This window comes from Puma concolor, chromosome A3, assembly GCF_028749965.1.
Source record: "Puma concolor isolate L17-30 chromosome A3, mPumCon1.1.hap2, whole genome shotgun sequence".
NCBI lineage: Eukaryota > Metazoa > Chordata > Mammalia > Carnivora > Felidae > Puma > Puma concolor.
The window spans coordinates 115,362,759-115,386,280 of NC_141669.1; the positions used below are offsets into that span (position 1 = coordinate 115,362,759).

General features: G+C 56.2%; 2 protein-coding genes across 2 annotated transcripts in view; both read left to right on the top strand.

Moving 5' to 3' along the window:
* Positions 1-2,284: 2,284 nt before the first annotated feature.
* Positions 2,285-20,822, top strand: BPIFB2 (BPI fold containing family B member 2). The gene is made up of 15 exons (XM_025932357.2): positions 2,285-2,418; positions 4,912-5,005; positions 6,810-6,914; positions 7,774-7,920; positions 9,723-9,783; positions 11,118-11,178; positions 15,117-15,208; positions 15,455-15,640; positions 15,863-15,916; positions 16,429-16,599; positions 17,425-17,492; positions 17,677-17,722; positions 18,478-18,541; positions 18,857-18,933; positions 20,488-20,822. Exons 1-15 carry the CDS (start codon positions 2,310-2,312, stop codon positions 20,527-20,529), a joined length of 1,377 nt encoding a protein of 458 aa, XP_025788142.1. The 5' UTR covers positions 2,285-2,309; the 3' UTR covers positions 20,530-20,822.
* The window catches only part of LOC112869699 (vomeromodulin-like), a 288,979-nt gene continuing 283,473 nt past the window's right edge, over positions 18,017-23,522 (top strand). The window contains exon 1 of the mRNA XM_086701986.1: positions 18,017-18,024. The gene's annotated coding sequence lies outside the window, so the exon portion shown is untranslated. The remainder of the gene's footprint in view (positions 18,025-23,522) is intronic.

Consider the following 23,522-nt stretch of genomic DNA (forward strand, 5'->3'; position numbering starts at 1 on the left):
ACTGAGCACCCGGTATGTTCCAGGCACCGGCTGCAGAGGTGAGCAGAACCAGCTCCCATCCCTGGGGAGGGGGGTCAAGGGGCTAGATCACCCAGGATGCTACACCGAGCACGTAGCAGGCGCCTGCCCATGCTTGCCACTTCTGTAGGGAGGAGGGGCTGGTGAGAATCTCCCTCCTTTGTATCCACTGGTTGTCAGTCAGTGTCCCCCGTGCTGGATGTGTCGAGGAAGAGGAAGTGTTTGTGCTGAGAGCAAACACTGAGAGTGGCTTTGGTCAATATTTGTGCCCCTCTCCACCGTCAGCTGTTTGCCCCGGCTACCGCGAGGGCCGGGCGGCCAGGAGTCGGATGTTAGGGAGCTTGTGGCTGGCATAAGAATAGGGCAGGGGAGCTCCCGTCCTTTCAGGGGAGGGCTTGCTGATGTCCGTGGTCCCTGTCAGTTCTGGGGGCACTCGTGGGGATCCAGCACAGGGTGGGCTTGGGCCTGGTGTTTGGGCTGGTGTGGAGTCAGCGGGAGCCATGAAGGGCTCTGGAGTGGGGGAAGGCTCCAAGTCCCCTTGTGCCTACACTCCAGCTAAGCCACGCAGAGGAACATAGGGGCGCCCTGCGGTTGTGCTGTCACCTCCCGTGCGTATGTGTGTGTACACGCACAAACACGTATACACCCTCCCAATGCCAGGAAACAGTCAACTACTCACCCATACACACACACACACACACACACACGCTTGCAACACACACACTTTCCTCTGATGCTAGTGATTATTACCTAATGCACATGTGTCTGTGTGACTACACGCACACAACCACATACTACACACACAGCCCTCATACACACATATATACAAACTTCTTCACGTATACACACAGCTCCTCGGGCCCCAGATGGCCCAGGTGGGGCCTGGAGTTTGTAATGTGGAAAGAGATGACGGGCCACACCCATGGCGCGTGAAATATGCGTTCGGAGAGAGCCTGAGGTGTTAGGTAGCAGGGACTCCCTCTCATCCGTTGCCCTTTGAGTTAGGGTTCAGGGTGTGGCCAGGAGCAGGGCTCAGTCAGTGACTGGGGTCAGGGATCAGGTAGCCTCCTGCTCCTCCCGAAAGGGCCACGTTTCTGAGAGAGCTTAGAGCCACCAGGCCTGAGAGGTCGGTGAGTCGTGTCCCTGACTTTGGGCCTGGCCAGGTCCGGCTGGAGTGCTGAGGGGGCCCTGCGAAGAGTGGTCCTCTTTCCAGAGATCTCCTGGCCTAGGAGGCCCCAGGGTGGCCCATCCCCAGGGTCCTGCGGCGCTTGGCAGCAGCCCGGTTACGTGGCCGCCCCACCACGTATAGGATGAAACACTTTGGCACAGGCCGTGTTTGCAGGGAAAACACTCGCAACCACAAGCAAACCTGCCCCTCCCTGGGTCCCTTTGCAGTGAGCCACACACACCTGGGAGCCTCATAAAACAGCTTCCACACCTGCTAGGGGCTGAGAATCCACCCGTCCCAGAAAACCACCTGAGGTAGGAATGGGAATGGGGCTGGCACCCCTCCGGGGAGGAGCCTCGACTTCCCCATCTGTTTAACGGGAATACGACTTCCAAGCGCCTTCCACAGAAGGGTCCATCCCCGGTCTTGTGGTGGGACTTTGGGCAAGTGCCACCTCGCTGGGCCTCCATTAGCCCATCTCAGCAGTGGCCCCTCATTCCTAAGTCAGACACAAATCCATCCGCTTGGCTGGGCTGGGTCTGGAGGGGTTTGGGGGCCATGCTAGAGGCCTGCATTTAGGACAGTCCTCAGCTGGTACAGGATAAGGTGAGGACAGGAGCCACCCTGGCTGGGTTCGAACAGCTGGACACTAGGATGGGCTGTCACACTGGGCTGGACTCCTGGCATCAGGAGGAACAGCCCTGGGCTTGGGGGTGGTGGGCCCGGGCTCTCTCCTTGGGGCGGGAGGCTGCTCTCAGTCTCCCTAACCAGGAATCTCCTCCACCTCCTCTGGCATGGCGTGGGTCCTACCGCCGGCCCTAGTTTGCTGTGTGGCCTTAGGCAAAGCCATGTCTTCTCTGGGCCTTGGGGCCCGCTTCCAGACCAGATCTCCCTGTGGCTCCTGAGGAAGCAGGCTGGGAAGGTGATACCTCCCAATGCAGAGATGCAAAACGGACGTGTGAGGGTCTCGGGCAGGGCTGCGATCACCACCCAGGGCTTGCGACCTCCGGGCTGGGGTGGGGTTCAAACGGCCAGCGGGGTGGGGACGCATTCTGGGCAAGCTTTCTGATGCTCGTCCCCGCCCCAGCCCACAGATCTCGGGGAGGCAGTGGCCAGGACAGCCATGGCTCCGGCACGCAGGGTGGGCCTGTTACTGTCCCTGCTGCTGCCTGTGGTCAGCGCCTCCATGCCGGGCACCGTGGTCAGACTCAACAGGGCCGTGCTGAGCTACGGTAAGAGGCGTGCTGCCGGGCTACCCCGTGTGACAGGGCACGAGCATGGGCACGGTCCCAAGCGCGCCTGCGGATCTGTGAACTCAAAAGCCGCACAGGGACCGGGGTTTTATCTCCTGGGCCGCTGTGTCCCTGGCCCCCAGATAATGGCTGACGAAGTGCGGCTCGGCAAACGCTTATTAAGTAAATGCCCGAGCGGGGGTATATGTCCTGTCTGCCACGCGTGTGCGCATGCACGGCTGTACTCGTGTGGCCCTGCGAGGTGGGCAAGGGTTGGTGTGGGTGTCTGCTTTTGCTCGTGCGTGTCTGCGTGCAAGCCTGAGAGTTCATGGAGATGCATGTGCCCATGTGTGCGCTTGAGTGTCAGCAAGTGTACTGACTTGTATGCGTGCAAGCGCCATGCACGTGCCTGGGTGTGAGCATACAGGTGTGGCTGCCAGGCCTGCACATGTACATGCGTGCATGCAGGGTGGGCTGTAGGTGCACACACATGTGCTGGGGGAAGGCACGTCTGGCACAGAACTGGAGCTGGAGCTCTGTGGGGTTCACAGGAAGAAGACCAGCGCTGCTCTGGGCCCCTCTCGGGCAAGGTCTCTATCCTACGACTCTGCCCGTCCTTCTAAGACCTGCTTCATCCCCCGAGGAGGGCACAATGAGAAGACGTAGGCCCAGGGAGGGACAAAAGCTACCTCCCAGTTGCCCCCGGGATCCCACCAGAGCTGGGTCAGGGGTGAGAAATCAGAAGCCGTTTCTCCCAAGTCCAGACCAAATTCAGATTACAGCATGAGGCACTCAGGTCAGACAATAGAAGGGACTTTCAGTGGCCCAGGCCACGAAGTATGGAGGCAGCAGCGCCCCTGGCACACACACAGCCTTCCGGGACCTTGTATCCGGGCAGATAGGCAGGCAGTGAAAGGGGTCAGTGACCCGTGTTAGTCTGTCACTGGGGCATGGAGACGTGCGTGGAAACTACAGGCAGGGACATGAGGCCTGCTGCCTTCTGCTGGCCGTCATCGCTCTGCCTGTCCTGTGTGAGCCTCCTTTGTCCCCAAGAGCCATCCCAGGTGCACCTGTGTGTGCTCTTGGTGGAAATCCAGCAGGAGGCTCAGACTGCACACACCTCTTTCTAAGGTGGCGCTGGGTGGCTTCTTAACAGTGTCTCTCCAATCCCGTCTTGCAAACCTGTGTCAGGCGAGCACTGTAGGTGGAGTCTAGGGGCCTGGGTGTGAGTCTTGGCTCAGCCACAGAAGGTCAGGCTGGAGAGGAGTATCGAGAACATAGAGGCCGCTGGCCTTCTGCTCCAGGTCTAAGGAAACCAAGGCCCAGAGGGGCGCAGTGGTTTCCTGGTTCCCACAGTGAGTCTGAGTGAAGTCCAGGCCTCTGGACTCTTCATCTGGTGCTCCCTTCCAGCACCATTACCTCTCGTTTTCATCCCACTCATGTTGGATGGTTTAGTGAGCACCTCCCTCGCCTGGCCGCACAGGTGCATGAGGAAGCTCAAGGGCTTGGAGGCCAGACGCCTCAGCTGATCCAGCATCCCCTTGCCAGATGTCCTCACTCTCAGTAAACTGGGCACAATGTAGTACCTACGTCATAGAACTGTGAGGAGAGGCAAAGCCCTCAGAACAGTGCTGGGCACAAAAGAGGTGCTAGAGAAGTGACAGTCATTATTATTATACAAATAAATAGCAGTGAAAGCTAACATTTACTGTGCATTGAGGCTTTACAAGGACGCTGTGTGACAGGTACCTTTATAATCATTGCAAATTTACAGACGGGGAAACTGAGGCACAGAGCAGCCACAGTGGTAGTGTGTAGCAGAGCTGGGATTTGTACCCAGAATCTGAGGGACTCCAGAATCCTCAGCCTCTGGCCCCCCAAGGACAGCACCCCCATTCTCTGTCCCACTCTACTGGGAAATGCTCCTTCTGCTTGGGGACTTGGGGGAAGGCTCCAGAAGAGATGGGATTCGATCAGAGTCTTGCAGAAGGGCAAAGGATGTTCTTGTTTATGAGGAGTGGGGCAGACAAGATTTAGAAAGGCAGGGGGCACCCGGGTGGCTCAGTCAGTTGGGCGTCCGACTTCAGCTCAGGTCACGATCTCGCGGTCCGTGAGTTCGAGCCCCGCGTCGGGCTCTGTGCTGACAGCTCGGAGCCTGGAGCCTGCTTCGGATTCTGTGTCTCCCTCTCTCTCTCTGCCCCTCCCCCGCTCTCTGTCTCTGTCTCTCAAAACTAAATAAACATTAAAAAAAAAAAAAGATTTCAAAAGGCAGAAGCAAGAAGGGGAAAGGCATGCCTTGCAGGGCCTGGTGTGAGTAACACTCATGGGGACCCAACTGCATCCCCCACCCCCTCCCTGCCTGTGAGCAAGTGTAACACCCTTCCAGTCTCCAAGTTCCCTCTGCCCAAGATGTGGGGCAGGCGGTGGTGGGTGGTGCGGTCTTGCTCAGCAGCTCCCGAGGACAGTCTGACCTCACCTGCTCTGGCCCTGCAGTGTCTGAAATTGGGAAAGCCCCGCTCCAGCAGGCCCTGAACATCACAGTCCCGTATTTCCTGGACTGGAATGGAGAGGTGCATCAGCCCACAAGGTGAGTGCTCCCACCTCCTGGGAAAAATGCTTTAGGCACTAGATGAGTGCCCCACATATTGGGGAGTGCTCCCTACCAGCTCGAGGGGGGCTTCCCCCATCAGGTACGCCCACCCTTCAGGTGAGTGGTCACAAGATGATTGAGGAGCTGGGACCAAGGTGGAGACATGGGGGTGGGGGTGGTCCTGGGGCCTCTAAATTAGCATATTTCTGTCCCCAGGAGCCAAGACTGGGTCCTGGGTCTCCAGGGCTGGCAAGACCCTTGGCTACTTCCTCCAAAAGCGAGACACTGAGTTGAGACACAAGTCTGAGCCTAAGTACCCCCACACGCCCTGTAATGAATAGAGACTCAAAGGCAGAGGTGGATGGGGGCCATCTCAAGCTCAGACACCCACAGGGGCTGGGCCAACTGTCCCCATCCATGTGGGAACAGATTGACTATTGCCAGATCTCTGGATACCCAAGAGAAGTCATATATATATTTAAAATCTATCAATTTTGGAGGTGCCTGGGTGGCTCAGTGGGTTAAGCATCTGACTTCAGCTCAGGTCATGATCTCGCGGTCTGTGAGTTTGAGCCCCGCATCGGGCTCTGTGCTGACAGCTCAGAGCCTGGAGCCTGCTTCAGATTCTGTGTCTCCCTCTTTCTCTCTGCCCCTCCCCTGCTCATGCTCTGTCTCTTTCTCTCTCTCAAGAATAAACATTAAAAAAAAATTGATAAAAAAATCTATCGATTTTGAATGATGGCAACTTACCAAAAAACACTTAAAACAGCTGGTGTGGAGGCCCCCAGTTTGACACTCTTAGGGTAGGCCTGGGGCACTGCTCTTGGCTTACAGTGGAGAACTGAGAACGACATAAATACCCAAGAGTCAGGGATTCCTTAATGTTTTATAGTTGGCCACACGTGTCCTTGTTTGTAGAAGTGGGAAGACAGCCAAGGCGGGTGTCAAGTGAAAAGAAGCAGGTTCTAGGTCAGCCTGTGTCCCAAAGAGAGTCACAGAAAGATGTCAGCTAAGTGCTAACAGTGAGATTGTTCGAAGGTGGAGTTTTGATGTGACTTTTAAAGTTTATGTCATTTTGTATTGTCTGAATTCCCACCTCCAGCTGTGCAAGGGAAAACATGACTCATTTAGGAAAAAAAGGAAAAGATAGCTAGAAAGTGCTTAGAGGGGGCACGTGGGTGGCTCAGTCGGTTAAGCGTCTGACTCTTGATTTCAGCTCAGATCATGACCTCACGGTTGTGAGATCAAGTCCCTGGATCAAGTCCCAGGCTCTGCACTGGGTGTGGAGGCTGCTTGGGATTCTCTCTCTCCCTCTCTCTGGCCCTGACCCCTTGCTCTCTCTCTCTCTCTCTCTCTCAAAAAAAAAAAAAAAAAAAAAGTGCTTAGCGATCAGAATAGGCAGCTTTGAAGGGAATGACTTTCCCATCCCTGGAGGGCTACAAGCCAAAGCTGTTGACTAGAATGCCATGGAGGGGAGTTTCTGCCTTCTGTGGAGCCCACCTTCCAAGACTTCCCCACTTCTGTCAGAAACCAAAATCTCTCCAAGACCCGAACAATCATCCCACTCACTTCTTGCCCAAGGCTGGGAATCCTCTCTGCATCCTTTCCCCACCAGCTGGTTGTCCAATAGTGACTTGCATGCCCCCTAAGGTGGAGAACTCACTACCTCTTCCTCATGCCATGGTTCCCACAGTCAGAAAGTCTTCTTTATAACATCAGCAGCGTGGCTCAGAACACCCACCCCAGAGGTGATTCCAAGGTTTAATGAGGCCACCCCATCACCTCCACTCCCACCCTACAGGATCCAGACTTTGAACATCCGTGTGCCTCACTTCCACCTGAAATTCGTTGCCGACTTCGGGGTGCGATTGTTGGTAGCAGCCAATTTTACTTTCAAGGTCTTTCGGTGAGCAAATCTCCCTGGGGGCAGGGGTGGGCAGCAGGATTTTCAGGGAAGCTCCAAGGGGCAGAGTGAGGGGAGGGGAGTTAGCAAGTCCCAGGACCTGCACCCAAGCCTTCCACTTCCTGTCCAGTGCTCCTTCCCCACCCTCCAATTGGGGAGCGAGATGATGAGAGAATTTCTGAGAACCTGGACCCTGCTCAACAGCTGTGTCCCCGGGGAAGCCATTTCACTCCTGCAGCCCTCAGTTTCCTCCTCTGTGAAGTGGGATGAAACTCTGCAGCATGGCTGTGAGGGACACAGTGAACGGATCTGTTGCCGTAATTCAAATCACACCTCCTACAGGTGCTCGGTAGATGTAGCTATCAGAATTATCCCCGTGTCCCAGGCACTTTATGTGTGTTTGATTTCCAAACCATCAGCGTGGGCATCCAGAGGGATCTCTTATTTCAACCCCTCTGCGCTGACACGAACACCGTATGAGTGCTTGCTGTGGGCCAGGCTCCACGCAGGGTGTTTTCACATGGCCACCTCTTAGAAAGCTCAGCACAGCCCGGAGAGATAGGCACCATCAAGCTTATGTCCATTTCACAGAAGAGGAAACTGGGGCTCAGTATGGGGAGTGACTGGCCCAGGGTCTCGCAGTGAGAGGGTATGGGGAACCAGAGTTCAAGCCATCTGCAGCCATCTGCTGCAATGGCTGTGACCTTGAGTGGAGTGTGGAGGGCTCTGAGCCTGCCCCAGGCGGGGCCATCTCTCACCTGCCTGCGTCAAGTGGAGGGCAGGCTCGGGCCGTGGGTGGGGGGGGTTGTAGGGTAGGCTCCGCTGGGTGGTGCCGCTGGGGCTCAGGAATGGTATCCCACAGAGTCCCAGAGCCCCTGGAGCTGACGCTGCCCGTGGTGGTGCTGGCCGATGCCCATGTGGCCCAGGGCTCCATCGGGACCCCCGTGGTCAGCATCTCTGCCTGCTTCCTGCTCTTCAGCAACGCCAATGTGTCCGATGGCAGTTCCAGGTGAGTGCCTGGTGAGGGCGGGGCTGCAGAGTCCCAGCTGCCCAGCCTGTGGTACCATTTCTCGAGTTTCCTGCTCAAGCTTTCACCCAATTGCCCCAAGGGGCTTAAGAGACCCCCAGTATCACACCTGTTTTATGGCTGAGGACACTGAGGCTCACGGAGGGGAAGGGACTTGCCCAAGGCCACACGGCGAGGTCATGTCCCCTCTACTGCGCTCCCCCCGACCCACAGCACATGACGATGCACAGCCATTACCATACTGCTCAGGGAGGATGCTGGCCTGACGTGGCTCTTAGGGACCTCAGAGGTCTCTCCCTGCAGAGATGGGGATTCTGAGGCCCAGGGGGCTGGGACCCGTCAACTTCACTGTGAGTCAGGGCTGCATCTAAAGCTGACAGGGGCTCCCACCTCCAGAGCACCTGCTGTGTGCTGTGCAGGTTCTAAGCCCTTCACGACATCACAGTAGTCCTACCAGGAAGATGTAAGTATTCCCTTGTTTTATGAGAGAACAAATGGAGACCCAGAACAGTTAAGTAACTTGTCCGAGTAACACAGCTGGCAAACGGCGGAGTGCGTTCAAACCCCCGTAGCCTGACTCACCTCCTGCATGATGTCTACCTTCTCACATGTGAGCTGGGTGGGCATTTGGGACTGGCCTTTCTCCCCCCAGAGGGGGCTGGGCACAAGTCCGCCCATCTTGGGTCCCATGATCTTCACGTGTAACACACGACCCCTCGCCGTCCTCACGGGCAGGGGCTGCTCATGGAGAGGAAAGCCCAGAAGTTAAAGACATTAGAAACACAGCTGTCCTTCTCCCACCTCCCTTGAGGTGCAGTTCAGTGAGCTTGGGCTGAGGCTTGGATCAACATTTATGAATGGATAAAGAAGATACAGCACACACACACACACACACACACACACACACACACAGGAATATTACTCAGCCATAAAAAAGAAAGAAATCTTACCATTTGCAATGACATGGATGCAAAACAAAATGAGTCAGTCAGAGAAAGGCAAATACCATATGATTTTACTCATATGTGAAATTTAACAAACAAAACAAACCAGCAAAGGGAAAGAGAGAGAGAGAGAGTCAAAATAAGAAACAGACTCTTAACTAGAACACACTGATGGTTACCAGAGGGGAGGGGGTGTGGGGGGGAAACAGGTGATGGAGAGGAAGGAGTGCACCTGCCTTGAGGAGTGCGGGGTGATGTACGGAAGTGCTGAGTCACTAACTTACACACCTGAAACTAATATGACACTGTATGTTAACTATACTGGAATTTAAATAAAAACTTAAAGTAAAAAACCCCGAAGAACTATAGTCCTATGGATCCCCGCTGAGAAACAACTTAGACCCATCTCCCATTGTCCAGAGGGGAAACTGAGGCGCAGAATGAGGAAGGGACTCTCCTGGCTGTGTCACCGAGAACTAGAGCCTGAGCAGGAAGCACCCCCAGCTCCCTGGGCTCAGAGTGGCCATGAAGCCAGTGGGCCAAGGACGGGGCTGAGTCCGGCTTTCACGGCGTCTTCTCTGTCTCCCCCGAGCCTGACCTCATAATCACGTTTTGGCCACTTCCGAACCTCCAAACCAATGACCTCTTTTTTGAGGCCCAGTTTCCTCATCTGCGGGGACAATGGTGCCAACACTGCGTCTGGCACATGGGAGTGAGGAATGGGATTCACTGGCCCCCCTGGCTCAGGGGAGACCCTTGTCTCTGAGACTGTGGGCCGGGAGAAACAGGCCGGAATGGGAGCCCCGGAGCTCAGGAGCGTTTTCTGTGACTCTCCCTCAGCGTGGCCCCGGGGCCGCTGGCCCTGGTGCAGAAGCACGTCAGAGCTGTCCTGCGGAACAAGGTAAATAGACCTCCTGCCAGATCTCCCCGGGGCCAGGCCATTGCTTCCCCGTGAAGGCGTGGTGCATGAATGGGGGATTGTAGGCATGGGGGCATTGGGACAGTCAGTGCTTTTTCTAAAATAGAAGGCCCATGGGACTTCTCCAATTTTCCCACGAGGGGAGGAAAGAGGCTGAGGGGATGGTCTGGGGCAGTGACAGACAGGATGAAATAAGGGTGGATTTGGGGGCTGCGGGGAAGGGAGGCCCCTGCTCCTGGGCCAGCCCCAGTTCCATGCCGGAGGGTGGCGGGGAGGCAGTGCTATCAGGGGCCGTGGGGCTTATGAAAAAGACAAAAGGAAGGCGGACAAGAGCATGGGCACTGGAGCCAGGTGTGGCCTGGCTTGAATCCTGGTCCCCTCCTTCCCGGCTGTGACACTCGGACAAGTCACCGAACCTCCCTCGGACCCCATTTCCACATGCGCAGCACAGAGAGTAAACCTCCCTCTCCGGCCAGGTAGGGTGGAGTTGAGCACATTAACATCTGTGAGGAGCTTAGAACAGTTTTGGCAGAGTGAGCGCTGTGATTCCTGTCGCTATTTCCACCCTTGTCATTGGTCAGAGACAGTGCCTCTGGAGCTAGGGTCGCACTGCCAAGGGCGGGCCGCTTCTCCACCTCTGCCCCTTCCCACGCCACCCCATCTCCTGATTTGGTCCCTACAACCCCAAATCAGCCCACTCGGTGCCATCCCACACCCAACAGAGGCGGGCCCCAGTGTTCCCATCTTGCAGATGGGAAGACTGAGGCCCAAGGGCTGAAGGCAGTATAGCCTGAGCTGGCCCTCTCCTCTGCCGCCTGGCCTCCCCTGGCCCAGCCCCAGCAGCTCTGTCTGGACAGGCAGTGACCACCCTTGGCCTTGTGGTCTCTCCTTGCCCCACCTTCTATCACACTGACCCCGGCTTAATACACTTCTCGGGCTGCCCACTGTGCCCAGAACTCGGGACTTGCTCTCTGACCACTGCCTGCCCTCACCGTGTGCAGCACCCATCCCCCAGCTGGCCTCTGGGCCCCAGTGCAGCAGGCTCCTTGACCCAATTGTCCGGGCCCAGCTGTGGTCCCCTCCTGCTGTGTCCCACTGCCCCGTTCTTTCCTCGACGCTCATGGGCCCCAACTTCTTTGAATCCTCAGTGCCCAGGAGAGGTGCTGGAAGATGCCCACTGGGTGGCCGAGGAAGGAAGGGATTCCAGACCTTGGTGGGCCAGAGGAGGCTTCCAGACTGGCACCCTAGACCCTCCCCGCCTCACCCCTCCAGCCCCAGTGCCATCCTAACCAGCCTCCGCCTCTGTCTTGCCACAGCTGTGCCTGAGTGTCTCCAACCTGGTGCAGGGCCTCAACGTCCACCTGGGCACTTTAATTGGTAAGAACTGGGGCCCAGGGGGAGGGTACTGGGGCCTCTGAGCCCCTTCTGGGGTCCCTAAGACCCTTCAAAGGGCCCCCCAGTCAGGGCTGACCTCTGGGAGATCAACCGTAGGATGACTGAACAATTATTGATGGACTTGGGGAATCTCCAAATTCTAGAATCATGTCTTCGAATGTTTGCCGTGTGCGTGCAGGTGTGCACATGCGTGTGGGGGGGGGGGGCGGGGGAGTACATTCAGTCTGCAGTTGCCTCCTCCCCTGCCTGGAGACTCAGAGACCCCATTGTCCCCTGGTTTTGTTCCCACACCTCCCACGTTCTTTGCCAGACTCTCCCCACTGGCAGTTTGGGGCTTAATGTATTCTATTTCCCACCGGACACCTTCTCCGGCAGGCTTCTCTGACTCAGCACGTGAACTCAAGCTCGTCTGCTCCCAAGTGCCCCTGCCCCCACTTGCCTTCTCAGCCGCCATCCACCCATCCAGAGGCGAGCCTCCCTCTCCTCTCCATCTTCCGTCTGGCTTGTCGGCCTCTGACTTTTCTAGGGGTCTTCATATGCAGGAGTACCGGGAGCAAGGCCTGTGGGGATAAGCCCCCCACCCCCAAGCAGACCCTGAGACAAGCTGCTAGCCTATGTGGCCTGAATGGGGTGGGTCCTAGGGGTACTGGTTGGGGAGGGGTGCCTGTGGAAGGGGAAGGAAGGTGTATTCTCGAGCAGAGGCGCTATGGTGGGCAACTGGGGCTCATGCCACCGGGGGGCTCTTGGCGGCCGAGGCCAACGTGCCTGCATCCTGCCCGAGGGACAAGAGCTGGGGTGTTCATCTGCCAACACTGGTCACATCCCCACTGCCCCCCACGCCTGCCTCTGCTACCACGGCTGGGCTCCCAGGGCTCGGAGCCACAGTGCATGGTCCACGTGGAAGCGTGGCTGCAGTAGTGACCTGAACAAGGCTGGGTCAGGACTTGCTCTTACGACACAAAGCTAAAAGCTGTGAAAGCAGGCAGGCCTCGTTTTGTCCCAGTGGTTGTTTATCCGCATTAATGACACGCTGGCCCTGGTGGGGCGCCTGTGCGGCTCAGTCGGTTAAGCGTCCGACTTTGGCTCAGGTCATGATCTCACGGCTCTGGGTTCGATCCCTGCATCAGGCTCTGCTGACAGCTCGGAGCGTGGAGCCTGCTTCGGGTTCTGTGTCTCCCTCTCTCTCTGCCCCTCCCCCCCCCCCTCTCTCTTTCTCTTAAAAGTAAATAAACATTAAAAAAGAAAAAAACCCACTCTGGCCATCACCTGCCCTGCCCCGGTCGGGTCAAAGAGTGCATCCTTTGTTGATCTGGGGGTTATATGTTCTCCCGAGCCTGAGCATAATCCAGGGCGCCCTCCGTTTTCCTGCAAACCTGTCTTAAAGATGCTCCTGTTGGAAGCACACCTTCCTCTATCTGAGCACTTTGCCCGGGATTCTAGTGCTTCCCCATGTCACCATCGCTGCCTCTGTAAAATCCAGAGGCGTTGACTGTCGGCAGATACGCCTTGCAATGGGAGTCAAGGCTTTACCTCTTAGCTGTCACGCGGTGTGGGACAGGTGTGCAGGGACAGGAGGCAGGGCGGCATGCTGGTGTCAGGTCAGGAGGGATGGCCGACAGGGTCCATGTTTATCTGTGGTGGGTTCTTCAGTGAAGACTTTCGTATCAGGGTAGCTTTGGCTTTCTTGGGCAAACGTTCAACAACAGTCCCGTGAGGCGGCCTCCTTCCCCCCAGTTTCTAGACGGGAAATTGGAGGCTCCAAGTCTAAAATCCTCAGCACGGTGCTAGAACCACCCATGAGCTGGCTCACGCTGGCTTTCTCCTCTGCACGTGTCCACCCACTGCTCTGCCCACACGTCATGGCCCGACTCACCGTCCCCGCAGGGAACAGTCCTTGATTTGGCCTCCTTCCCTCATTGCTGCAGCCCCCCCCCCCCCCTCCGCCATACTAACCTTAACAGGAGGCACCGAGACATCAAGGAAACTGGACCTGGAACCAAAGGACATGAAGTTAAATCCTGGCTTTGTTGCTCAAATGCTGTGTGGTCTCAGGAAGTCACTCCACCTCTCTGAGCCTGACGAGTTCAATCCAAACAAACGGGGCTCAAAATCCTTATTTCTCCCATGTGCTGCTATGGGACAGCACAGGGTAAGTGCCTGGCGGGCAGTAGGCTCAACAAACATTCGTCCCTCCCTTCTCCCTCGTGGAGTTAGCGCCATCAAGATGCTTGTGGCTGGGCTCATAGCAAAGACCAGCCCTTGCCCTTTTCTTTGAGGAATTAAAAAAAATCTGGTAAAGGAAATCTAAACGTCCAGCCCTAGGGGACCCTTTATACGAGTCACGTACACCTGCGGCGTGGAGTGACAGGAGCCATTAAAAGGCATAGCTTTAAAGGGCATTTAATCACCCAGCAGCATGCCTGGCAAAATACAGTATAATAAAAGCTAATATTTACTGTAGTATTATTAGCTCCGTTTTACAGATGGAGAAACTGAGGCAGCCTGCCTTGAGAGCCGTGCTCTTGACTAAGCTATAACGCAACCCCGTAAAGAAACTACAGAAGGACCCAAAGCCACACACGGCTTCGGTGCAGCTTTACTGAGGGGAGGACAGATGGCAGGGAGTTAGTCTCTGCAGGAGAAAATACCGACAAAAATAAATTTGAGATTCTGGGCTATATTTTTTCCATCTTTCAAAAAAAAAAAAAACCCTTCTGTATGTCCACAGCGCAGTATTTAAACATTTTTAATGTTTTTATTCATTTTGAAAACATACAGTAATTTTCTCTTTTAAGTGTCCAGTCCTCTGAGTTCTGACAAATGCATACAATTGTGTAACCACCTCCAAACTTGAGCTACAGAACACCTCGCCAGCCCCGCAGATTCCTCTGGGCCGCCCCCCCTCCTCCCCCCCCAATCTTCTGACGGCCACGGAGCTGTAGAAATGGAGTCATACTATATTGCTTTTACAAGCACAAGAAATTTCCAGAATACTGAGGAAACAAAATTAAATCCAGAGGAGACATTAGAAAATCAGACCAAAATCTGATGGACACACACACACACACACACACACACACACTTTGGTCATTCAGAGCCTTGGAGGACCTATTGCTAAAAGCTGGGTTTTCATGACCGCAGGGTTGAGCCTTCACCTGCCACGCCGGCTAGCCTAGCCGTGTCCAGAGATGTGGCTCCCACGAGTGACTCACCCTTTGCAACCTTCCCAGTCACAATATTCTGAGCTTTGGGGGAACTTGCCTTATAACAATTGGACTGTAATTGGAACAAAAGTTTCCCTGAGGGTCTCTTGGGGAGCAGCACTGCTCTGCTCCCGCAGTGCATGGTCCCAGGGGCATGTGTCTTTGGACTATCTGTAGGAGGCTGTGTGATCAGGTGGAGAGAGACAGACAGGTTTACAGTCCCGGGCACAACTGAGCTCACCAAACTCTGTGTGTGTGTGTGTGTGTGTGTGTGTGTGTGTAAAACGGGCTCCTAACCTTACAGGCTAGTGGTAAAGATTGAATGGGACAGTGTAAGTCAAATGTCCAGACCTTGACACATGTGAGCTCCGTTCTTTTTCTGCCGTCCCTTCTTGCTTTCTTCAGGGAGTATTTGTGCCTAGAGTGACCCTTCCCTTTCCTTCTAACTTGGGGGTCTCTAGTCTTCCAATGATTCGGAAAGTGAGAAACCAAAACTGTTAGAATTGTGTGTAAAGTAAGAGTCCACAGGCTGTAAGCGGCTGAATCTTGGGTGCGTGCATTTTGTGACATAAGTTCACTTACTCAGAGACCTTTTTTTTCTTACCTCCTCGGCTTCTTGGCCTGGGTAGTCAGATAATTGAGTTTTCTGGATAGATGAGGCATTGGTAGGTAAGGCTAAGGATGCCATTTTTTCTTCTTCATCCCGCTTTCATTTAGGCCTCAAACCTGTGGGTCCAGAGTCCCAGATTCGCTACTCCATGATCAGTGTGCCCAACATCACTAAGGACTACATTTCCTTGGATATCAACGTAAGTGCCACCTTGTCAGCCCGGAGTCCTTGGGCTTGTTGCTTCTGGCATCTTTGGACTACAGGAGGGAGGAGGAGCTGGAATGGCCTTCCAGGCGGGAGCAAGGCATGCGGGCAAAGGTGTGAGGCTGGACAGCATGTGGCATATGGGTGGGTGGCATCTCAGAGCCCCAGGTTCTGTGATGGAGCCACCACCCCGCTGAGGCCCCATTGCTTTTCTCCCTCTCACCACCCCCCAACCCCATAGGCCGTTCTCTTCCTACTGGGCAAGCCCATTGTCCTGCCCGTGGACGCCACCCCCTTTGTGCTGCCACTGCACGTGGGTGCCGATGGAACCATGGCAACCGTGGGTCTCTCCCGGGACCTGTTTGACTCTGTCCTCCTGCTGCTGCAGAAGGCTGGTGCCCTCAACCTGGACATCACAGGGCAGCTGGTGAGGGTCGGACCTGCTGCCCAGGGCACGTGGGACAGGCACGCCCGGTGGCCCAGCCTGAGGAGGCCCCGCAAAGGTCAAATCGCGGGTGGGGCAGCTCGAGATCTGGGGCCACGGGTTGGCTGTTGGAAAGGTTAAATGGGGGTTACGGGGAGGCAAAAGCTGGTCTCGCTTGGGGAGTGGCTGCCCTCAAACCTGTCGTGATGTGGGGGCTGATTTCAGGAGTCGGGTGACAACCTACTCAACACATCTGTGCTGGGCCAGCTCATCCCCGAGGTTGGTGACATTTTCGGTCATTTCGGGGGCTGAGGCCCAGCTGGGACTGGAGTGGGGGAGTCTCTGGCTGTGGGGTCTCTGCTGGCTCGTATGTGTCCCATGCGGGCTTCAGTGCCTGTCCTTGTAGCTGCACCTGCTCTATCTGAGGAGCGCCCCCAGCTCCTATGCTCTTTCCCTCCTATGCCCTCATCCGGGCACTGCCCTCTGCCCAGAAGGCCTTTTCTGCTTCCTTTTCTCTCGTTCATCTTCAAGACCAAGCTCGGGGTTACCTCCTAGGGGAGGCCCCGACCCCTAGCCTGGTCCAGGAGCCTTCTCAAGCTCCCTCGGCCCCTGAATTCCTGTCCCTCCTGGCACAGATCACAAGACTACCACCCCTTCAGGCGGGGCGTCCCTGAGACGCCAGCCTGAGACCCAGTCACATCTGAACAGAGACGGAGGGGTGAGGAGTGGAGAGTCCACCCAGCCTTTGCCCCTAGGTGCCCTCCTCCCTCTCTCCCTCCCCTCGTCCCCAGGTGGCCCGCTGGTTCCCCAAGCCCATGCCTGTGGCGCTCAAGGTGCAGCTGGGTGCCACGCCCGTGGTCACACTTCATACCCACAATGCCACGCTTCAGCTGCAGCCCTTCGTGGAGGTCCGGGCAGTGGCTTCCAACTCAGCTTTCCGGTCCCTCTTCTCCTTTGATATGGTGAGTGAGGTGGGCTGGTGGGGCTGGCTGGGAGGGTGGTGACACCCAAGACCCCACTTCGGCACCACTTTCCTCACTTGCTCTGCTCTATTCACACTGGGCTCCTTGCTGTTCTTTCACTATGCCATGACATTCCTGCCACAGGACCTTTGCATGTGCTGTCCCCTGTGCCCAGGACACTCTTCCCCTAGCTCTTGGCATGGCTGGCTTCTCCTCTTTCAGGTCTCAGCTTAAAAGTTGCAGCCCTTTTTTGGGGGCGTTTGGGTGGCTCAGTCAGTTAAACGTACGACTTCAGCTCAGGTTGTGATCTCAAGGTCTGTGAGTTCAAGCCCCGCATCGGACTCTGTGCTGACAGCTCAGAGCCTGGAGCCTGTTTCAGATTCTGTGTCTCCCTCTCTCTCTGCCCCTCCCCTGCTCATGCTCTGTCTCTCTCTGTCTCAAAAATAAATAAAAACATTAAAAAAATGTTTCTTTTAAAGTTTCAGCCCTTTTCAGGGCAGGCTTTTTGAACCACCCTGAGAAAGCTAGGCCCCACCAGCCCTCTCCATGCTCCCACTCTGCCTTCACAGCACCTGCCACTCTCTGCAAGGCCCTTGTCTGGTTACTTTGGTTATTGTTCACCTCCCCTGGCCTGTGAGAGTTCCCAAGGGCAGAGACCTGGTCTGTCTCGTTCACACTGTTTGTCCCAGGGCTGTGTGCAGGGCCCGGCACCTCCGGGGGCTCCACAAACACCTGAATCAGTCAGGGAAGGGGTGGGAGCTGGTGGCCAACTGAGGACTCCCACGTGGCTCTGTGCTCTTTGACCTTGCTCTCCCCTCGTGCCAGGTTGTGAACCTGAGCCTCCAGCTCTCTGTGTCCAAGTTGAAGCTTCGGGGGACCACATCTGTGCTGGGGTAAGGAAGGCCTCTTGGATCCAGCAGCCTCTGTGTGTTCCTCTGTGCAATGGGCCTGCAGCCCCTTGTCACAGTGTCACCCATCAGTGTCGGGCAGGGGAGCCTGGAATGCAGCACGTGGTACATGGTGGGGGCGGGGCGGGGGGACTAGGCCCCAGCACTAACCCTCCTGCTTCTCTTCCAGGGATATCCAGCTCGCCGTGGCCTCTTCCAATGTGGGCTTTATTGATGTGAGTGTGGGGCTGGGGTCTCCAGAGACCCCCTTACTGGGTTGGGCAGGCCTTGAGCCGTGTGCTTGCACATGAGTGCATCTGTACGAACCACCGTGATCGAGCTTCCTCCTGGGGTGCCTGGGGACAGCGGCCAGTCTGTCTTGCCCAGGCTGTCTGTCGGCTGGTCGGTCGGTCCGTCAGCCTCGGTTCTTCAGTGGGGCCCGTCAGTTAGCCTGCCTGTCACTGCCTGGTGGTCGATGACCGGTCAGGCCAAGAATCACTGCGTCTGTCAGTAATCAGACAAGCCAGCGTTGGACAGGGTTGGCTGCTCCTTCAGTCATGTGCCGTGGCCGGGTCATTAGCCACCACGCCGTCCTTTGCTGGCCGGCCTGTCAGTCAATACGGTCCATCAGTCTATCCACCATCAGTCCATCTGTCCATTGGTCAGCACCAATAAGGCAGCCGGTCCCCTGGCATCGGGCAGTCTGCCAGCCACCTGTTGGGCACACAGGGTCAGCCAGGTGCTGGTCTGTCTCCTCTCCCGAGAGCGGTTTCTGGGGGCCAGATGCTCAGAAAGCTGTCCTGACCCCAGGAGTAGCTGGGCTCTGCTTGGAGGCAGGACTGGGATGACCTGCCCTCCTGCCCACACCCGTGCCTCTGCCATTTGTGTGCCTGTCTGTGTCTGTCGTCGTGTTCATGTGTGGCCCACCTGTCCATCTCTCTCGGCCCCTCACTGGAGCGGGCCCACGGCCTCCCTGACTACGTGGCTGTAGACAGATCAAGTGCACCCACTCATGGACGCCGTGTTCAAGAAGCCCCTGCTGGATCACCTCAACGGTGAGCCCCGCCCTCCACGCCAGTAGGCCCCTACGGTCCCCTGCTGACCCTCCTCTGCTCCAGGTTCCCTTCTCGCCCCCTACCCACCGCCAGGGCTCAGAGGTTATGAGGGTGGGCGTTTTTAAGTTTTTTTCCCCCCCTCCCTAAGCCTCAGGTGTCCCTTCTGTAAAATGAGTCTAATAATAATGGCTCCCGCTCCCTGGCTGTCTGTGGGACTCAGTCACGAGGCACGTGAGGACTTCAGCACGGGGCCGTCTCCTGGTGGTGCTCCCTTGCGGCCTCCTGGCTGACCTGTTTCTCCTTCCCCTCCTGCAGCTCTCCTGGGCATGGGGATTGCCCTCCCCAACGTGGTCAACCTCCACTACGTCGACCCTGAGGTCTTTGTCTACGAGGTGAGAGCTTTGGATGTGACCACATGGGCTTCCTCCACCCTCGGGGGAAGGCTGGGCTCAGCGAGGCAGGGGTGCCTCCCACCCTTCTTTCCCGCTAGTACGAACAGTGGGGTCTCTGGGTCAGCCAGGCCTGGGATGTCCTCTGTTCCTGTCAAGACCATGCCATGAATCCTTGGCTGTAACGAGACGGAAAATTTCGGACGTTTAGAGACATTGGTACAAGGGTCCTCAACAAATATGCCAGGCCACATTAGGGGACTCAGTTATCCCACAATCTATGCCCTGGGCTGGGGGCACAGCCTCTTTGGTGTCTGTGGAAGATGACACACGCAGGCTTCTTCTGGTTTTATACACAAACCTCCATAGGCTGGATGGGGGACAGGGGCTTCCAGACCCTTCTAAAATCACCTTCCCTGTTGGGAAACTGTGGGCCCAGGGTGAAATTCCATCTTCACTGCCCAGGGTGAGACCTTACAACTTCTTGCCGTGTCACCTGAGATATAAATGATAATATTCTTTCTATTCACTCATCAAGATGTACAAAGGACAGAAAGCTTAGCCAAGGTCCCTCAAGCCCAACATCTGTGTGTGTTATTCACATCTTCCGAGTGGGACCACTGATGTTTTCCCAGGGATGATGCCCATGTTGCTTTAGAACTATGGTCCGAAGGCACTTGGGTGATCCACTCCCCCCCCAAAAAAGGAACAACTACCACATGTTGGAACTTGGGCTATTAGTGAAAATTTCCCGGAGACTCTCCCAGATAGGTAGGGTCAGTGGCTGACCCACCCGCCGGGGTGCTCACCAATGTAGCCAACTGGGTCCAAAGTCAAAAGTCTCTAGACCACCACTGTCCAAAAACACGTTCTGTGAGGATGGAAATCTGCACTGTCCAACACGGTAGCCGCTCTCAGCCCCTGGGCACAAGTGGCTGTTGGACACTTGAAATGTGGCCAGTACAACTAAGAAGCTGAAGTGTAAATTTTATGTAATTTTAATTGGCTTTAATTTAATAATGGCTATTGCACCGGACCATGTATGAGCTACAGGTGGGCAGGGCCTGGGTCTGGCTTGTCTCCAGCATGTGGAACAGGGCTCGGCTTGCGGCAGAGGCTCAATGAAGATTTGTGGAAGGAATGACTGGATGACCGGCAGGCCCTGGGCACAGTTCTGCAGTGCAGGGATGGAGGATATAGGGAAGGCGTCTGTCTCTCCCGGGGAGACCCGGACGTGGAGAAGACGCTCAGTGGTTTGGACCCCCTGTCCTAACACAGCGCTGGTCCCAACGGCGTCCACAAGCACGCACTGAGCCCCAGCCCCATGCTGGGGGCTCTGCCATGTGCCCTGGCTGCATCCTCGTTGTAGGCCTATAGAGTGGCCACTCCCAAGCGACAGCAGGAAGCTGAGTCCCAGAGAGGCGAAAGACGGCCCTCAGGATACCTGCAGCAAGAGTGGCAGAACATGAGCTCAAAGCCAGTCTGATGGGGCGGCTGGAGGTCCTACTGGCCCTCGTGTGGCCTCTGACCTGGCCCATGGTTTTCCTCGCCCTCCAGGGCTACGTCGTGATATCCAGCGGACTCTTATACCAGCGCTGAGGTGGGGCCACCAGGGGAGCTGAGAGTGGGCCGGCTGCCTGCTTCAAGGTCTCTCTTGCCTCAAGCCACTTGGGAAACTGAGGCAAAGCCACATTTAGCCATCACCGGCAAGCCAGATGATCCAGCCAGGCTGTTTAATCTCCACTGGGTGCCTGAGCAACCCTACCCCTTCCCCTCTCCCTCTTTCCCCCTCCCCCGCCCTCCTTCCCTCCCCTCCTCCCCCCTCCCTCCTCCGTCCCTGTGAGCACAGACCATTTCTCCAGGCTGTACAGACCTGTCCCCTCTCGCATTAAACATTTTCTCGCTGCAACCTCCAGCCAGACCCAGTGAACTCTGTGCAAACCTGAGGCTAGTTGCCTACGTCCAATTCTTGGGTCCTGTTTGTCCCCGGAGCCACCAGAGCCACCTGGCAGAAGAAGAGGGTGTGACCACATCTCTGCTGACCGCATCTGTTGACTCCCTCACCTCCTTGCCCTGGGAAGCTCATATTTTGAAAGGGGACCATGGAGAGCAGCACAGATGGCTGGCAGTTACCAATGTCATAGTGGGACTTCAGGCACTGTGTCCTCAGCTGGTGGCATTTCCCCTCTACAGTGTCAAGTCCCATCTTGCTCCTAGCACCTCAGAAGAGCCTCGTGAGTCAGGCAGGCAGGCCGTGGGGTTTCATTTGCCAGATGCAGGGACTGAGGCCCAGCAAGGAGAGGAACATGGCAAGTCGCAGAGTGGGATGGTGGCAGACTTCTAGGAGAGGGCCCTTCTAGGACTCCAGGAATAAGATGTCCAGTGCCCTCTTCCATCACCAGCACCCCATCTGGGGTGTCCTTGGGTCACAAGCCTCAGGTGACAGGGAGTGCACTGTCTTCTTGGGCGGCGTCTCTGTCTTTGGCTTACCGGGACACAGGTAAGGGTCCATTGGCAGGAGGGGACTTGCCTCCTCCTGGGCCTGTGGCCTCAAGTGTGTCTAAGTCCTTTCCCTTTGAAAGCTCTTCAGACTCAGCGGCTCACGCACGACAAGATGGCCTAGGGAAGACCAAGGGACGAGAGCCCTGGCAAGCCAAAGCCATGTGATTTTCTTCCCTTGATAAGCTAAGCTCTTAGCCAGACAGAGTGTTCCTTCCTGCCTAGATATACGGGATTCACATTCTGTTTATTTCTCTGCGGGAAACGGCCTGAATTCCCACCGAGACCTTTGGTACAGTGTGACACTAACAGGTCACCCTCTAAGGGTTGCAGGTTCATCCCGACTCCGTGTGACAGGAGGAGGGGCCCGGAGCGACCCCAGGGTCTGGGTGGTAGGGAGAGGCACGGGCAGCGCTGAGAAAAGGGAAGGCCCGACCCTAACATCCAACCTCGCGATTGTGCTCAGGACAGCACGGCTGTTATTTCATTTGCTTGCTTAGTGAATTCATTCATTAATCCTACTTTTATTTGGACTTAAAATGGGCTCAGTCCAGGGCTAGGTGATTTGGAATATGACAAAGGCAAAAATTTTAAGAATACAGACCCAACCAGGAGAGAAAGTTAATAGCTTAGAAAAGGATTGTAAGCTCGGTATATAGGGTCCATCTATTAAGTGGCCAGTCCAGTGATCCAACCTTCCTTCCTTCCTTCCTTCCTTCCTTCCTTCCTTCCTTCCATCCATCTGTCCATCCACATATCTACCCATTTATCCAATCAGCTTCCTCACCCAGATAGGCCTTTGTTTGTACCCATGATGTGCCTGGTTCTACAATAAATGCTCCTTCGAGAGTTGGGGATGAGCACTGGGGAGGTGGCGGCTGCATGCAGACACATGTGGGTGCTTACAGAGGGAGTCCGGGCCCTGACACGGGCAAGAGGCTTTCAGATCGGATGCACCAGAGGGGTGGGGTGGGGGGGTGAGGTAAGCGCTCTGGTTTGTTTGGAAAGGGCTGCAGAGAGCCTGTCCCAGGCTGAGGCTGCAGGGTGGCAGAGGGGGTCACGTTCTGGGCCAGTTGGACGGTCTCGCAGCCACACGACTAAGTAAGTGCAGGAAGCCCCTTCCTCTTGCACGCCCTCCCATGCCCGCAGCTGAGGGCACACTCACTCTAAAGGGGAAACGCTGAAACAAATCTGAGTGTGGGAGGGTGCATGCAGAGCAGTGGGACAGTCACTGCTGACACGTGGGGCAGAGAAGGCGAGCCTGCGCCCTCTCAGGTCTGGTCTGGCTCCTTCACGGGTCGCGTCCCCCCGCCCCCCATACACCTTGCACACACTTTCTCTCTGAGCCGTTGCTCTTTCTCCCCCTGGGACACCTGAATCTGAACCAGTTTACCCCTGTCCACCAGCTCAAATGCAGTCTCCCCTGGCCACACCCAAACCCCTCCACCCTGGTGACTGACGTCCTTCAATTTCAGACCACTGTCGTTGGGGCCTGTGGCTTCCCTCACAGAGCCTAGCATGGCAGGTGCATATAAATGTGTGGTTAGTGAGCTGCTGACCGTTGCATATGCTTGGTCCGGGCTTGCCCCAGCCCCCAGCCCCAGGAAGCCGCGTGGAGACCAAGCCCCATAGGTAAATGGGGGAGCCACCTTTGTTGTGTCCCCAAAGCATCTCCAGGAAGGGGAAAGATGGCACCGAACTTCAGAACCAGCCCAGTCTTCTGTGTCAAAGAGGTAGGGGAAGGAGGGAGGCTGGAAGGATTCCCTGGAGGAAGCAGGCTGGATTTGGAGCAGTGGTGGGCGGGTGTTATAGGGGACCAGGCAGGGCGATCCTGGGGTGTGTGGAAGGGAGGTCAGACGGGCAGGCGGGAGCCTTCTTGGATGTGCCTTGGAAGGTCTTGGCCTGGGATCTGGAGTCCCTTGGATCCAGATTTAACTCCTGGTTGTGCCATCACTTGCTGTATGACCTTGAGCCTCAGTTTCTCCATCTGTAAAATGGAGAAAATTGGGGCGCCTGGGTGGCGCAGTCGGTTAAGCGTCCGACTTCAGCCAGGTCACGATCTCGCGGTCCGTGAGTTCGAGCCCCGCGTCGGG